This window comes from Pseudophryne corroboree, chromosome 7 (genome assembly GCF_028390025.1).
Source record: "Pseudophryne corroboree isolate aPseCor3 chromosome 7, aPseCor3.hap2, whole genome shotgun sequence".
NCBI lineage: Eukaryota > Metazoa > Chordata > Amphibia > Anura > Myobatrachidae > Pseudophryne > Pseudophryne corroboree.
Window position 1 is genome coordinate 115,038,105 of NC_086450.1, and position 18,706 is coordinate 115,056,810.

The 18,706-nt window shown below is 42.7% G+C and overlaps 1 protein-coding gene across 1 annotated transcript in view; it reads left to right on the forward strand.

Annotated features, from left to right (window-relative positions):
• LOC134944741 (bile salt export pump-like) overlaps window positions 1–18,706 on the forward strand; it is a 197,076-nt gene that overhangs the window by 128,201 nt on the left and 50,169 nt on the right. The window contains exons 19-20 of the mRNA XM_063933573.1: window positions 600–758; window positions 8,843–8,947. Of these exons, the coding sequence (XP_063789643.1) occupies window positions 600–758; window positions 8,843–8,947 (264 nt within the window). The remainder of the gene's footprint in view (window positions 1–599; window positions 759–8,842; window positions 8,948–18,706) is intronic.

Here is an 18,706-nt window from a genome sequence, read left to right on the forward strand (position 1 = left end):
GTAGATATGCCCCCTTTATTTACACACCCAGTAGATATGCCCCCAGTAGATATGCCTCCTTTAACTATGCCCCCAGTAGATATGCCCTCAGTAATTATGCCCCCTGTAGATATGTTCTGATATCACATAAGGGAATAAAATGGTTGAGGCCCAATAGCATAAATTCATCAACTAATAAAATACTGTAGTATCTGTTATCACAGAAGTTTCATATATTGAGATTACAATTGGATTTTTGAGGTTTTAGAAAATATAAAGAGAAGTGCTATAGATCGTATAAGTTAAAAGTAGCTGACTGCTTTAGTATATCAGCTATCCACTTCTTGTGCTGTCCAGCAGGCTATCATTTAATACTTTCACCCAACTAGATTCATTTGTGACATAAAAGAACATCAGAGATGTCACAGCAATATCTTGTCTGAAACTGTTCTATAGACCCATACTTGTGGACTGAATAATATTGATTTTATGACTTTCTCCATGAAAAGATACTGTACATGATTTAAACAAATCTTATTTTAATTATTTGTATATGGCAATTCTGCTGTATATATATATTTAAATTTATTTTAAAGTTGTTTATATCTATCTTTTAACAGAATAAGAAGAAAAGCAAAAAACAAAAGGGATCTGTTGTCATGAGAATATTGAAGTACAATGCTCCAGAATGGCCGTATCTTGTATTGGGGTCTGTCGGAGCTGCACTTAATGGGACACTGACTCCACTGTATGCACTTTTGTTCAGTCAGTTACTAGGGGTAAGTGCTGACCAACAGCGGCTCCTACCTGTTTTAGGTATGGGGACTGCCGCTACCCAATACTGGAGAGGAGTAGGAGGTGAGGAGACAGCCGGGTCCCGGCACCTGCACAATGGATCTGGCAGGTGCCAGGACTGGCTCATGCGTACATACAAAACCCCAACTTCTATGGACTGCATCAACTGCAGCCCATAGAAGCTGGATTGGGCTGCACGAAAGGCAGGGAGTGGCTTCCTACTGGAAACAAGTTCTCTACTAATCGCAGCCCGTACTGGCAGTACTAGAGGGAGAAAACACCTCTCAATGGGACTGCCTGCCCTGCGTGTGACTGGCACGTACAGTAGCACTTCCAATAGTAAGTTACTGCCAGTCAGTCACATACTGCAACTGGCTCAGCTGAGCTCACTGAAGTGATGGATTGTACTCAGGGGGCTGCAATCCTGCAGCTCATAGGTAAAATCCAGCACTGGCACTGCTGAATATAATAAAATCCATATTTCTCTAGTAGATGTCGACACTGTTCTTCATTTATACAGGTTTTTTTCTAAAAGAGAATTACTAAATATAAAATATTTTTATGTATGCATAGAGAGAGAGAGAGAGAACCCTCAGGACCTGTTTCTATGTTTGGGAATAAATGAAGAAAGAACAAGTAACTTTTTACCTGGGTAAAACCATGTTGCACTGCAGATGGGACTGATGTGAAATGTGCAAAGAGATTTAGATTTCCAGCATTTATGGGCTACATGTAAAAGCAGCAAGTATTTACCACACATAATTTTTTATTTTATTTATTTGCATCCCTTGCATTGCAACATGGTTTGTCCAGATGCACAGCTACTTCAGGCCCTCAATGCACTAATACCACTTGGAGTACAAACAACAAATGATTCAGATCCTTGAGTGATGCTAAAATAACTGCTCCTCCTGGAAGATCCTAACCAGCCATGAATCTACAAAGCAGATTAAAAACAAAAAAAAAACAACAGGAAAGTGCCTAAAGGGGGTCATTCCGAGTTGATCGCACATAGCAACTTTTTGCTGCCCGTGCGATCCACTAGACGCCGCCTATGGGGGAGTGTATTTCTGCATAGCAGGGCTGCGATCGCTTGTGCAGCCCTGCTATGCAAAAAAAAAAATTCCTCTCAAACAAGAGCAGGGTAAGAGTTACTTACCCTGTGCGATCAATCCAGCGATGCAGGTCCCGGAATTGACATCCGCCCTCCAAACGCCTGGATACGCCTGCGTTGGACTCACCACTCCCAAAAAACGGTGAGTATCCGCCCCGGAGCGCCTTCCTCCTGTCAATCTTCTTGCGATCGCACTAGCGATCACTTCTTTCTTCTGGTCATTGCCCGGCGATGGCTGACGCTGGGCTATGACGCGCATGCGCATTGCGGGTGCTGCGATGGCGCAGTCCCAACCCATTCACACCGCTGCGACAACCAGCAGTGTGCAAACGGGTCGGAATGACCCCCATAGTGTTGTAGATATATCTCAAATCTTGGTTACAAATATGGTAATTATTATGCGGACTTCAATAAAGAATTAGTAAGCTTATATGAATCAATGAAGCTCGTGAGGTAATCCTCTTTCAGGAGTTTCATTCCACCATATTTGGGGATCTATGCATTATCCCTTCATTTCTATAAAAATGAAAATTTTCTCCTACTTTTGAATTCAATAAGTATCAGGGCCATTCATTATAAAGGTAACGCAGGAGAAGTCACAGATACATACCTCCCAACTGTTCCTATTTCAGTGGTACAGTCCTGCTATTCGGGATATTGTGGCCTGCGGGCGGGGTAGGTTGGAGAGCCTGTGATCACCGCTGCTCTGCACAGCAAAGCAGCGGATGATCTCTGGATAGGTGCCGTGCAAAACAGTGCATTGTAGTGAGCCTGGGGGCTGCCCAGCAGTTGGCGGAGCACTGGGCATGCCCTCAAAATGCTGAAAACGGGGGACGTGATGTGAGGCCCACAAAATGTAGCAGTGATTGGGAATGCGGGTCAGCTGATCCCTGCACGAGAGCAATGTCGGAATGCATTGGTGATTTTGTATCGACCGCTACTACTTGCAGTGAGTTGGATACAAAAGTACCACTTATTCTAATATTAGCATCATAAATAGAGTTAACCGAATCTCTCTCTCTCTCTCTCTCTCTCTCTCTCTCACTCTATATATATATACAGTATATACTGTATATTTATTTACACAAATACAAAAGTTCTGCACACTCAAAGTGTCATGAAACTTGCTTTGTCCCTATGCCATCCAAGAAACCTGGATTCCAACAAACAGGAAAGATGGCGGCACTCAGAGATGTCTGAGTAAAGTTAGGTGTTTACACCTTTTACAAGTCACTATCTTTCCTGTATATATTGTTCAAAAAGACCCTGGGGCAGATGTATTAACCTGGAGATGGCATAAAAAAGTGATAAACCAGTGATATGTGCAAGGTGATAAACGCACCAGCCAATCAGCTCCAATATGTAAATTGCCAGTTAGGACCTGATTGGCTGGTACCTTTATCACCGTGCACATATCACTGGTTTATCACTTCCTTATGCCTTCTCCAGGTTAATACATCTGCCCCCCTGTTTGTTAAGCTAAAACAAACCTGTCTATATTTGTTTTTGTTTTTTAATAGTATTTAACCTTTTTTGTGGGATTGATGTTGATACACTGATACAAATTTACTGGATGTACTGAAAGTTTATTGTTCTACATTTAACGTGTTTTTTTTTTTTTTAAATAATGCATAGCTTTATTAAGCAGGATGAATTTAATGCTTATTTGTGTTAAAATATTTTTCAGAATACAAAATTTATTTTCTCCTTTTCTCATCCTTTCACTTTTCTTAAATGGAACTAAGCTGCTTGATATCCTTTTATAAGATGTGCATTCATACTGTACATACTGTACATATCTGTTGTGTCCGAGCAAAGACACAACAAATGTAGGTGGATCCCTGTCATAACTGTTTACTGCATTACATTCTGACACATTTTCTGCATTTTACATTTTCCTCTTCAATAAATATTATTACAGGTTGAGTATCCCTTATCCAAAATGCTTGGGACCAGGGGTATTTTGGATATGGGATTTTTCCGTATTTTGGAATAATTGCATACCATAATGAGATATCAAGGTGATGGGACCTGTATCTAAGCACAGAATACATTTATGTTACATATACACCTTATACAGACAGCCTGAAGGTCATTTTAGCCAATATTTTTTATAACTTTGTGCATTAAACAAAGTGTGTGTCTGCATTCACCCAATTCATTTATGTTTCATATACACATTATACACACAGCCTGAAGGTCATTTAATACAATATTTTTAATTCTTTTGTGTATTAAACGAAGTTTGTGTACATTGAGACATCAAAAAACAAAGGTTTCACTATCTCAATCTCACTCAAAAAATTCCGTATTTCGGAATATTCCGTATTTCGGAATATTTGGATATGGGATACTCAACCTGTATTATGCACAGTGAATAGAAATAGCTGATAAGAAACTTTTAATAAAAAAAAATTATTCTGCACTTGCCAAATATTGAAAAATACAGACATTTCCAGTTACATAAATGTCCAGGTATAAATCCATGAAACCTTGGTTCAGGGGCACCGACTAAAGGGGCGGCGGTACTGCTATTTATTTGTTGGTGAGGTCTGTCGGGGGGCCCGGGTCAGCTGCAGCAAGGGACAAATGTCCTGCTTCATATTCTGTATTTTCCAGAGGGGGTGGAGCCACATCTCTCACATTTGGCAACACCCGCAGTACCCTGGCCCGTTCAGCACTCAACGGCCCTGCCTGAGATTGTCCATGTAAATAGTGGCAGCAGGCAAATACGTACATCTGAATACTTAGGTGTCTTATGTTAAATCAATTTTACAACCTTAGTTTGGCCTTAGTGGGATGTTATGTGATGAGCTGTCTCAGAGTGGCTGGTGCTGTTCCTAATATGCTAAGAACAAAGATAACTGTATAATAATGGGAATGCTATTATCACAGCTGTCAGTTTTTGATCTGTAAACAGGCAAAGCAAGAAAAATCTTTCACAGTGCTGTATGAAATGAAGTGAAGTTCATTGCATTTTGTTGGAAGAAAGTTTACTCCACAGTCACCTACTGTACCTGCCATGGAATACTTTCTTCAGATACCCTTCTCTGGTCTTGATGCACATACAGACATCTCCTGCAAAATGAAATCTGATTTTTAAATAATACAAGGAAATGCAAATTGCTACATTCCATATAGATACCACCACCCAACCATTGCAAGTTAAAATGGGCACGTATGAGTGAATATAGCCACATGACATCAAAAGCGCTGCGTGGTACATTTTGTTAATGCTTTTTTATATGACACAGGTGACTGTGTGACAGACTTCCACAGATATATGGTCTGCTTCACCAGCGGTATACCTGAACAGCTTTTACTCTATAGCAGTGGTTCCCAAACTATTGGGGTAAATGTACGATCCTTCGTTATGGGAGAGAAGTGGTATCAGCACACGTTATGCGTGCTGATACCGCTTATCCCCCATGTATGACAGTGGTAGCACAGACTCAGTAACAGGGGGGACCTTGTCCATATTGGTGCTGCTAACTAAAAGATAGCATGCCGATATGCAGGGGCAATATATGCAGCGCTGACCATTCTGACATTTGCAGCTATCAATTTCTACAGCTACAGGTGACGATGCCCTACCCCCACAGCAGGGACAGAGCTGTTCCTGGCTGTGGCGGCTGCCGGCTCTGGGCTACATGTGAGATCTTGCGTGAGTAGCAAGATCCCGCACATGCTCAGTGGAGCTGGCCGGGCAGGGAGTCACAGTGCATCAGCACTAAGCTGATGCGCTGTGGTCTCAGACGGGCATCGACAGAGGGGGGAGTTTTCACTGCACCACTCCGGCAGATTTTCATACATCTTGTCGATGTCCCATCCTGCTTCGCATTGGCACTGAGGCGAAGCAGGAATCGTTATAGTGGGACGATACATGCTGCTATAATACAATTATCCCTCTGTCCTCAAGGACCCCCAACAGTTCATGTTTTGCAGGTCTCCTTACAGAATCACAAGGGAAATTGTTAGCTCCACCTGTGGCTCTTTCAAAATGTGTCAGTGAGTAATGACTACCCTTGTGCACCTCTGGGTGATTTGAAAAACATGAACTGTTGGGCAGAGGTGGAGCTAGGGGTCAGACCACCCCTAGGTACAATATTATTGGCCGCACCCCCCTTTTATAGGGGTGGTCTTCAGTTTGCCGGTTGTCGGGATCCCGGCGCACAGCATACCGACACTTTATTTTCCTCTTGGGGGTCCACGACCCCCCTGGAGGGAGAATAAATAGCACCGTGCCCGCAGCGTGGCGAGCGCAGTGAGCCCGCAAGGGGCTCATTTGCGCTTGCCATGCTGTCGGTATGCCAGCGGTCAGGATTCTGGCACCAGTATGCTGGTCGCCGGGAGCCCGGCACCCCTTACATAGCTCTCTCCAGTTCCCTCCATATCCCCTTCTCACACACCCCTTCCACAGCTCACACTGTTCTCCTCACTGGTCCCCCCTAGCTCACTACCCCATCACACCTCATTGCCCACATAACTGCTCCCCCACCCTTCACTGCCCCCTACTGCTCACATTGCTCCTATCACAGCTCACTGTCCCCATACTGCTCACACTGCATGCACACACACTGCAGACACTACACACTCACACTGCACACAGGGCCGTCTTAACAGTGGTGTAGGCCACTGGACAAAGCAATGCTCTGGGGCCCCTACCCATCCTCCAGTGGTAAAGGGAGCTATTAGCAGCAGCTTTGATGTCCCGCAGGCGGTAGGGGGTGTTCTATCTTCCACTGTTGGACCTGGAGCAGTAATTTCTGATAATGACTCCTTCACTGCACAGATGGTGTGAGATGGAGTGGGAGGGAGAACACTAAACTATAGAAGGGGGCATTAGGCTGAATGAAGGGGCTTCCAGAGTGGTAGGGGGTGTTTAATACGCAGGGAAGGGGTGGATAACGGAGTGGGCTCAATATTCATAATTTTCTGGTGGGAGGGCAGCTTGCTTGACTGCAGATATCTCCAGTTCCTGAAAATTGATTTCTTGGGATAAAAAAAACTAGAGAGGTACTGGGGACTTGGGGATCAGAGTTCAGGAGCCAGAGTAATCCACCAACGAAAATATAAAACTGCATACTAGGCGTGTGGAGCTAGAGCAGGGACCAGCTGCTGGAAGGCTGATATCTCTAGTTCTGGATATAGTAGAGGAAAGCTGCCGGTGTCCTCCAAAAGGGAGGAGTCCCAGCTTTTAGCTTTTTTTTAATATACCCTCAGAAAAACTCAAAACTCTAAGTCAGACAGAACCTGAGACATCTGGCTGGGAAGAGCAATTAACAGACTCAGATGAGGACCATTGCTTTGAAGTCGGATATCTCCAGTACCCCCAGGGCCGATTTTCAAAAATCTGGTACCACTGGAAAAAGGGGACCCTCACCTATCAGCCTAGGACCCTTATACTCAGGGGGCTAGATACTGTCGATTTGATGAACCACACCCATACACACACACAGTGCTCATACACACACTACAAGGCCTGGTGACAGGGGGGTTAAAGGAGACCCCCATCCTGGGCCCCAACGTTGTGTGGGGCCTTAAGGTCCAGTGGCAGCAGCTGCATGGCATGGACTTAAATAATTATATAGCTCTTGGCATCGCACGGTGCCCACTGTGTATTAGTTAAAAGCACTGTGACTGAGAATAAAACCATATGCATAACACATATACATTCACTCATCTGTGATACTTACAAAGTTGTAGTGTAAACACGCAATTATTACAGTATAGTGTGCCGCACACTGGTGAGCGCAGGTACCGGAACCAATATTAATATACCAATAATACAATATTCAGAGATTTTGGACAAGCTCATTAGGTACCAGCAGCGTCTGAAGCAAGGTCCCGTTATTCTTTCAGTCAGCACAGACAGTGGCATTTCTGGGAGTCTTAATTTTGGAATGTGATAATCCCATTATATCAGTATTGTACTGGTGAGGACCATGTGACCTCCTGGGTCTGTGTGCTGACAAGTGCTGGGGAAGAACGTAGTGCAGATAATGTTTCTAGGGGGGGGTGGGGGTCTTGGCTTCAGGAAGGCAGGGATGGATGTGTGATGTGTGGGTCTGAGGTAAAGGGGGATTATGGCCACGGAGGGTTGGGGGCCCGCAGAGATATCAGTTTTCTGGGCCCCAAGATTTCTGTTGCCAGCCCTGCACACTACACACTGCATGTACATACTAATAATACACGCATTACACACTGCACACACTTACCTCACAAGCAGCAGAGTAGTTCTATCACTCTGGATGGCCAGGGATCTGCAGCAGCTCTGACTTGTGTGCAGCGGGGCGGAGCTACACAGACCGAGCAGGGCTGCTGGCAGAGAGAGACTCTCTCTCCGCCCTCATGCACACAAATCACTCTCCCTTTCTTCTCCTCCTAGCAAGCTGCTCAGATGCTGCGACAGGCGGCATGGGGGGCAAGATGCGCCCCTAGGCACGCACCTCACATGCCTAGTAAGAAATTCCTTGAGGAGTTTGGGAACCGCTGCTATACAACATAAAACTAAAATTTTAATTTTCGATTACCAACACACTCATACCCTCCAAGTGTACCTTTTTGGCAGGTACAGTACCTTTTTTTTTTATGATCTGTACCGATTTTTGACTCTTCAAACTTCCATTGAAAGTATAGGAAAGGGGGTGCGACCACGCCCCCTTTACCCATGACCACGCCCCTTTCCTTATTTGTACCGATTGTTGTGTGTAAAATGTTGGAGGGTATGCACACATGGGGGGTATTCAAATGTTTGAAAAGTCAGTTGGGTGTCTGTTTTTTTTCCTGTCTATTAGATAGGAAGAAAAAAACACCCAACCAACTTTTCAAACAATTGAATATTAAACTTCATACTCATGTCTGTATGTAATAGTGTAACCTCTACAGAGGGGTGCTAATGGTGGTACAGTGCCAAGGTGACTCATTATCTATTTTCCTTCTGCTCTGCTTTAGACTTTTGCACTACCAGATCAAGCTGAGCAAATTAGACAAATTAATGGGATCTGCCTTCTCTTTGTCGTAATCGCAGCTGTGTCATTTGTTACCCAGTTCTTACAGGTAAGTCTCACACATACTGCATAACAAATCCAATTCTTATGATAGTAAGGTGAAAAACCTTCTGCAATAATGCAATTCTAATATATAAGTTGACTGGAAACCAATATTTTTTTTATTATTGGTTCTTTTATTCTGGTTATGCCCATAGCAATACTGTGCAGTAATGTAAGAAAAATGCTCAGTTCACTTGATATTTAATGAATGTTACAGCCTCATGGGTACCACCACTACCCTAGAGAGCTTTGGCCCAGAACCCTAGAGAGCTTTGGCCCAGATTTGTCAAGCCTTGAAGAGTGATAAATTGCATGGTGATAAAGTACCAGCCAATCAGCTCCCAACTGTCATTTTTCAAACCCAGCTTGTAACATGGCAGTTTGGAGCTGATTGGCTGGTACTTTATCACCGTGCAATTTATCACTCTCCAAGGCTTGATAAATCTGGGCAAAAATGTTATGTAAATGATTATTTGTAATTCCTACTGTACTTGTTTTATCATTGTGACACACTAAGCAAAAAAATATACATACTGGTCTGCATGATATTTGCAACAAAACACAGGGGTATACAGTATTTTACTGTCAATGTTGCTTTATCAACAGTTTTTGTAATTACTGTATAATGGTATACAGTATGTACATCTCAAGTTATGATGTTTAAAGAAAAAACAAAGGACACTAACTATATGTTATTCAGAGACAATGCAAGTTTATTTGTATCCTTCTTTGCAATAAAAACATTTTAATAAAAAAAATGTAAATAAAACAACAACAGTTCTGTTATATAATCACACGGTATTTTGTGACTTAATGATCTGGCAAAGTGTACCAGATAACCAAGTTATTCTCATTGCTGCTATTCTTTATGTGAATACAGGACAGTAAAGCATTGGTCCATCATACCAAAGTGTTCTGTGTTTGTAAAATACATTATAAAAGCATTAAAAACAAAAAACACAATGGAAACATTCTTTTTCCAACATAAAATAAGTGGCTAAAAAGCATAAAAACAGCAATGAAAAAATATGTGGTTCATTTTCTGTATATTATAACGGTCTCTGCTCACACAATGATGATTGCAGGGCTTCTGGCTTTCTTTAGGTTTCATCCCTTGTTTGTGTTTCGCTCTGTATAGTCATATTATGTCGTCCCACAGAGTTATTTACTGATGTAGGGCTTCGGTAAATAAACTAGAAAAGTTCAATAATGCAATTTTTAAGGTGTTTTATTGACTGAACCAATTTACTAGGAATTCTAGTATTACTAAGGTGTAATGCACAGAATTTGACCATATTTACTCAATTCAGATATATATTACAGTGTTTTCCACAGCTGTGGAAATGATAGCACTCTCCAGACTTTTTTTTAAATATCAATAACAAACAAATTTAGCGGAAAAATGAAAAAAACAAAAACAAAAAACCATCTCACAGTTCCACGAGGTATATAGAGTTCACCAATATTTCGGTCCCAAACCAGGACCTTTTTCAAGGTAAAGGCAGTAGAGTAACAGCAACAATATCGTCACAAATATAGACAACAGGGAACTGGAAATGAGGACTAAGCCTCCCAGGCGGATCTGGTGCCCGCATTATTTACTATGTCCTGCCATTCTGTGCACCTTAGGTCAGCAATTAGCTACTTAACACTGTTTTACTTGACGCTGCTGTATCTTATAATTTGACGCTGTTTACTCCGCCGTGGCTGGGCCCTTCTGGTTTTATCAGAAGTGACGCTTGCGTTCCAGACTGTGGAAAGCACCTTACAGTCCGGCGGGGCGGAATTGGCGCCCATTCTTCCACTTGTTATTGGGTATTTAACAGGGGCCTGGGAGGCTTAGTCCTCAGTTCCAGTTCTCTGTTGTCTATATTTGTGACTATATTGTTACTGTGACTCTGCTACCTTGCCTTGAAAAAGGTCCTGGTTTGGGACCAAAAACATTGGTGAACTCTATATACCTCGTGGAACTGTGAGATGGTATTTTTTCATTTTTTCCATTAAATTTGTTTGTTACTGATATTTAAAAAAAAGTCTGGAGAGTGCTATCATTTCCACTGCTGTGGAAAAGACTGTACTGTACTAAGGGTCCCGCCCTTTGTATCAATTAACAAAATGAAAAGTGAATGAACAGGAGAGAAATCTAAATCAAATCAATATTTGGAGTGACCACCCTTTTCCTTCAAAACAGCGTCAATTCTTCTAGGTACACTTACACAGTTTTTGAAGGAACTCGGTAGGGAGGTTCTTCCAAACATCTGGGAGATCATACCACAGATCTACTATGGATGCAGGCTTGCTCAAATCCTTCTGTCTCTTGATGATGATTTATTATTTTATTTATTAACAGTTTCTTATATAGCGCAGCAAATTCCGTTGCGCTTTACAATTTGAAATAACAATAACAAACTGGGTGATAACAGTCATAGAGGTAGGAAGGCCCTGCTCGCAAGCTTACAATCTATAGGGAAATAGGCATATGTACACAAGGAAAGGTGCTATCTATTGCATAGAATGAACAGACATGTGAGGATATGTGTGGACTGTACAGAGTGGATGTAATTTGATAGGAAGGTTTATGAAAGTTATGTGGGCGGTTCAGGAATTTGATACGCTTGCCTAAAGAGGTGAGTTTTGAGGGAACGCTTGAAGGTTTGGAGACTAGAGGAGAGTCTTATTGTGCGTGGTAGGGCATTCCACAGAGTGGGTGCAGCCCGATGAAAGTCCTGCAGTCGTGAGTGGGAGCGAGTAATGAGTGTGGATGAGAGACGCAGGTCTTGTGAAGAGCGAAGAGGTCGGGTTGGGAGATATTTTGTGATAAGCGAAGTGATGTACGTTGGTGTAGTTTGGTTAATGGCCTTGTGTGTGAGTAAAAGTATTTTATATTGAATGCGGTAGAGTACAGGTAACCAATGGAGGTACTGACAGAGTGGATCTGCAGACGATGAACGTCTAGCAAGGAAGATAAGCCTCGCCGCTGCATTCAGAATGGATTGTAGTGGTGAGAGTTTCGTTTTGGGAAGACCAGTTAGGAGACTATTGCAATAATCAATGCGGGAGATAATGAGAGCGTGGATTAGAGTTTTAACAGTGTCTTGTGTAAGGTATGGTCGTATTTTGGATATGTTTTTTAGATGCATGTAACATGATCTTGAGACAGATTGAATGTGGGGAACAAAGGACAGATCAGAGTCAAGGATGACACCTAGGCAGCGAGCTTGTGGGGTAGGGTAGATAGTCGAGTTTTCAACAGTGATAGAGATATCAGGTTGGTACCTACTATTGGCCGGTGGAAATATAATTAACTCTGTCTTTGAAATATTAAGTTTGAGGTGGCGAGATGTCATCCAGGATGAGATGGCAGAAAGGCATTCAGTGACACGGTCCAGTACAGATAGGGACAAGTCAGGGGAGGATAGGTAGATTTGAGTATCATCTGCGTACAGATGATACTGAAAACCAAAATAGCTGATTCGTTTACCAAGAGATGAGGTATAGATAGAGAAAAGCAGAGGACCCAAGACTGAGCCTTGCGGTACTCCAACTGAAAGAGGTAGCGAAGAGGAGGTAGATTCAGAGAAGCGAACACTGAAGGAGCGATTAGATAGGTACGATAGGAACCAAGAAAGGGCTGTGTCTTTAAGACCTAGGGATTGTAGTGTCTGTATGAGAAGAGAGTGGTCTACAGTGTCAAATGCAGCAGATAGGTCTAGAAGAATAAGTAGTGAGTAGTGGCCTTTAGACTTCGTAGTGACCAAATCATTAACCACTTTAGTCAGTGCCGTCTCTGTGGAATGTTGGGAACGGAAGCCTGACTGAAGTAGGTCCAACAAAGTGTATGAGTTAAGAAAGTGTGTGAGTCGAGTGTAGGCAAGTCTCTCAAGTAGCTTAGAGAGACAAGGGAGCTGAGAGATAGGGCGGTAGTTTGAGAGAGCATTAGGGTCAGAATTTTGTTTTTTTAAAATGGGAGTAATCACTGCATGCTTGAAGAGTGAAGGAAAAATACCAGTAGAGAGAGAGAGATTACAGATGTTAGTTAAGGTAGGGATGAGCACCAGAGACAGAGCTTTACTTATTTGTGAGGGTAAAGGATCAAGAGGAGAGGTAGTAGAGAAGCAGGATGAGAAGAGTGATGATACTTCATCTTCACTTGTGGGATCAAATGAAGAAAGAGTGCCAGAGGGTTCAGGTAAAGAACGGAGCAGGTCACTGGCTGCCGAAGAGCATACCATTTCATCTCGGATCTTAGCAATCTTCTCCTTGAAGTAGGAAGCAAGATCCTGTGCCTTGATAGTGGCTGGTGGGGTAGGTGCGGGAGGATTCAGAAGTGATTTAAATGTATTAAAGAGTCGTTTGGGGTTAGAGGCTTGAGCAGAGATAAGAGTTTGGAAATATGTTTGTTTGGCAGTGTCCAGGGCATTTTTATAAGAATGGTAGACTGTCTTATATGTGAGGAAGTCACTTGAAATACGAGATTTACGCCACTGACGTTCAAGTTTTCGTGTGAGTTTTTGTAGTTGTCTTGTTAATTTGGAGTGCCATGGTTGACATCTAGGCCTACGTGGAGTGTGATGGGTAGCTGGAGCCACTTCATCAAGGGCTAGTTCTAGAGTCTCATTAAGGTGTGATACAGCCATCTCAGGAGAGGTGAATGCAGAAATAGGTGAAAGCAGTTGTTGGAGTGAAGTGGAAAGTTCTTGAAGATTAATTGTGTTAATATTTCTGCGAGTTTGAGGAAGATTGGAGAACTTCCGCAACACAGGGTTTGAATTAACAGAGGAAAGCATGCAGGTGATAAGGTTGTGATCTGAGAGGGGGAAAGGAGTGTTAGTGAGTTCAGCAATGGAGCATAGTCTGGTGAATACTAGATCAAGGCAGTGGCCCGCCTGATGAGTAGAGGAGTCAGTCCATTGGGAGAGGCCAAGAGAGGAGGTTAGAGAGAGCAGTTTGGAGGCATGCGCAGCAGATTTTGGACAATCAATAGCAATATTGAAATCACCCATGATAATGGTGGAGATGTCAGAGGATAGGAAGTGAGGGAGCCAGGCAGAAAAATCTTCCAAAAATTGTTTTGGATGCCCAGGTGGGCGGTAGATAGCTGCAACACGCAGAGAGAAAGGAGAGTAAACCCTAATGGAATGTACTTCAAATGATGTAAATGTGAGTGATGGAACCTGTGGTAGAACAGTATATGCCAAAGATTGGGAAAGTAAAAGTCCAACTCCTCCTCTATGGTTATCGGGTCTGGAGGTGTGTGTAAAGTGGAGACCACCATGTGCCAGTGCTGCAGGGGAGGCTGTGTCAGATTGTGTGAGCCAGGTTTCTGTTATAGCCAGCAGATTGATGTTGTTAGATATGAAAAGGTCATGAATGGATGTTAATTTGTTACAAACAGAGCGTGCATTCCATAAGGCACATTTTAGTGATCTGGAGGGTGATGGAAGACATGTGATGTTTATGAGGTTAGCTGGATTTCTATGTTGCTGTGAATCAGGTGAATGTGAGTGATGCAAGTGGCTGGGTCCTGGATTTGGTGAAATGTCACCAGCTATCAGTAGCAGAAGAGAGAGATAAATGTGGGTGTCAGAGGTTTGTGAAAGTTTTTTATGGTGAGAGGTTGTAGATGTTATTGTCAATGAGTATAGGGAAGTAAAAAGCTCATGAGTGCTAATAAGAGGGGAGTGTAGAATTGAGGGGGCAACATGTACAGAGGGGTGAGTTGCTGGGAGACTGAATGATGCAATGGCCTTTATGAATACTCCATGAAGAGCAATGCAGAAAATCAATTTGTGGAACATAGTTAGTTTGAGATGAAATCAGTGTTTTCTAGGCTGAGAGTGTAAGTTTTTACTTGTTCAAGTTAAAAGTGCAGGTGCCTACTGGTGTTGTTCTGCTGTATGTTAACTGTGCATTATAGAGCAAAGTGACAAACTGGTATGTACAATCCCAATGTATATAGTTGTCTACCAAATTGGTTGCATTTTGTTCTTAGAGGTCATGAGGATTTTAGTTGGTAAAATATTTACATACGCTGAAATACACAGATGCTTGGAAATGTAAGGAAGGGACGATGTTTTCTGTTTTGTCGGTGATGATGATGTTGAGATCAGACTCTGTGGGCGCCATATCATCACTTCAAGGACTCCTTGTTTTTCTTTAAGCTGATGATAATTCTTAATGACATTGGCTGTATGTTTGGGATCGTTATCCTGCTGCAGAATAAGTTTGGAGCCAATCCGGTGCCTCCCTGATGGTATTGCATGATGGATAAGTACCTGCCTGTATTTCTCAGCATTGATGCACAAAGAAACTGGAAACGTTAAGGACCGTAGACGCAGTGTTCGGCTAAGGAAACGTCATCAGATGAAAGACACATCATGCTTACTTCCCTTTGAAATCGGAAGATGTACAGCAGTGCCATCAGCTCAGAACTGGCATAAACCAGTGAGATCCAGGTAGACCCATCTACTTTTCAGAGAAGTCTGGCCAGCAGTGGCCTTCATGGAAGAATTGTGGGCAAAAAGCCATACCTTCGACGTGGAAACAAGGCCAAGCAACTCAACTATGTACGAAAACATAGGAACATGGACTGATGAGTTGAAAATTGAAATATTGGGCTGTAACAGAAGGCACTTTGTTCGCCGAAGAGCTGGAGAGCGGTACAATAATAAATGTCAGCAGGCAACAGTGAAGCATGGTGGAGGTTCCTTGCATGTTGGGGCTGCATTTCAGCAAATAGAGTTAGGGATTTGGTCCTCAATGCTGAAAATAATACAGGCAAGTACTTATCCATCAGGCAGTACCATCAGGGAGGCAAAGGGTGGCCACACCAAATATTGAGTTGATTTAGATTTCTCTTCTGTTCATTCAGTTGGCAGACATCTAGACATGTGTGTGTGTGTGTGTGTGTGTGTGTGTGTGTGTGTGTGTGTCTGTGTGTGTCTGTGTGTGTGTGCGTATATATGTATGTATGTGTGTATATATATATATATATATATATATATGAGAAAAATGGAGTAAATAAGAGCGCCTAATAGTGTCAGTGAAGAGACCTGAGTTCAAGTATAAAAATAAAGCAACTTAGCTCATAAAACTTTCAGGCTGATGATTCTTAGAAGCAGAACATGTAAAAGAGAGATAAAAGCAACATAGTGTGTACTATTTTCAAACGTTTTTCAAAAGCTAAACATTAGGAACTTTGCTGGTTCCAATAATTTGGTAAGGGAGCAAGATAAATAAAAACAGTAACAATTTATTGGTCACAATCCTGCCACAAAATGCAAATGGCAAATATACACAATTAAAATTTAAAAAACAGCTCGTCTGATCATAGGTGTAGGTAGCACACGTACAAGATTAAAAAAATATAAACAGCTTATCTCTCCACATATGGAAAGACCATAGATAAACGAGTATATAGGCAGATTATCTGTCTGTAATGGCAGGTATCAAACGTACAGGATTGAATAATAAAAACAGCTTATCTGTCCGCAAATGGGAAGTCCGAGGGGTGAGCATCAAGTCCCTGTCCCAACACGTTTCGTCCTAACATTAGGACTTCATCAAGGGGATAACTAGTGTGGATAATGCAGGATATTTATGGTGTGGTGGGTAATCCCATGTGAACATAATAGTATGACATATATAAAATGTATATATATGAGATGTGCGGAGGGCACTTTAAGTGTTTTGGATCTGGATCCCTACTCGTGTTTTGGATCTGGATTGGTTTTGCCAAAACTACCGTTTCAGGTTTTGGTTTTGGATCTGGATGATTTTTGAAAAAACATAAAAACAGCTAAAATCACAGAATTTGGAGGTCATTTTGATCCTACTGTATTATTAATCTCAATGACATTAATTTTCACTCATTTCCAGTCTATTGTGAACACCTCACACCTCACAATATTGTTTTTAGGCCAAAAGGTTGCACCAAGGTCGCTGGATGACTAAGCTAAGCAACCCAAGTGGGCAGCACAAACACCTGGCCCATCTAGGAGGGGCACAGCAGTGTCAGACAGAATAGCACTTTTAAAAACTAGGCCCTAAAGAGCACATAATACAAAGAAGAAAAAAAGGTGCAGTGAGGTAGCTGGATCACTAAGCTAAACGACCCAAGTGGGTGGCACAAACACCTGGCCCATCTAGGAGCGGCACTGCAGAGTCAGACAGGATGGCACTTTTAAAAACTAGGCCCCAAAGAGCACATAATGCAAAGAATAAAAAAGAGGTGCAATGAGGTAGCTGGATGACTAAGCTAAGCAACCCAAGTGGGCGGCACAAACACCTGGTCCATCTAGGTGTGGCACTGCAGTGTCAGACAGGATGGCACTTTTAAAAACTAGGCCCCAAAGAGCACATAATGCAAAGAAGAAAAAGAGGTGCAATGAAGTAGCTGGATGACTAAGATAAGCGACCCAAGTGGGCAGCCAAACACCTGGCCCCAAGGGCGTAGCTACCATAGGTGCAGGCAGTGCAGCTGCTATGGGGCCCAGAGCTGAGAGGGGCCCAACTTCCCTGTCAAAGTTACATGTGTTATATACATTTTCGTGATTGGGTGGTACATAGGATTCCTTTCAATCTTCTTCCTTGGGGCCTGCAATATATCTAGGTATGCCCCTGGACTTGCTCATTGTAGTGTGGTATAATATGAACTGGAGGGTATTTTTGTAATTTTATAATATTTGAACCGGGGCACTGTACGGGGAGCACTATATATCATAATGTGAGTTGGGGGTACTGTGTGACATAATGTGTACTGGCAGCTCTGAAATATGACATAGGGTGAACTTAAGCACTACTACGATTCATAAAAGAAACTAGGGCACTACTGTGGGGCATAACATTAAATAAGGCTCTACCATGGTTCAGAAAATTAACTAGGGCACTATTACAGGGCATAAAATTAACAACTGCTGCTGAGAAGTGTCTCTCTAGAAGCATTGGGACAGGGGCCCCTTCAAAATGTTGCTATGGGGACCACAAAGTTCTGGCTACGCCCCAGGCTGGCCCATCTAGGAGTGGTACTGCAGAGTCAGATAGGATGGCACTTTTAATAACTAGGCCCCAAAGAGTACATAATGCAGAGAAGAAAAAGAGGTGCAATGAGGTAGCTGGATGACTAAGCTAAGCAACCCAAGTGGGCGGCACAAACACCTGGCCCATCTAGGAGTGGCACTGCAGTGTCAGACAGGATGACACTTTTAAAAAATAGGCCCCAAAGAGCACATAATGTAAAGAAGATAAAGAGGTGCAATGAGGTAGCTGGATGACAAAACTTAGCTAAGTGACCCAAGTGGGCGGCACAAATACCTGGCCCATCTAGGAGTGGCACTGCAGAGTCAGACAGGATGGCACTTTTAAAAAATAGGCCCCAAAGAGCACATAATGCAAAGAAGAAAAAGAGGTGCAATGAGGTAGCTGGGTGACTAAGCTAAGCGACCCAAGTGGGTGGCACAAACACCTGGTCCATCTAGGAGTGGAACTGCAGTGTCAGACAGGATGGCACTTTTAAAAAATAGGCCCCAAATAGCACATAATGCAAAGAAGAAAAAGAGGTGCAATGAGGTACAGTAGCTGGATGACTAAGCTAAGCGACCCAAGTGGGCAGCACAAACACCTGGCCCATCTAGGAGTGGCACTGCAGTGTCAGACAGGATGGCACTTTTAAAAACTAGGCCCTAAAGAGCACATAATGCAAAGAAGAAAAAGAGGTGCAAGATTGAATTGTCCTTGTATGTTGTATAAACAGGACATGCACACTTTA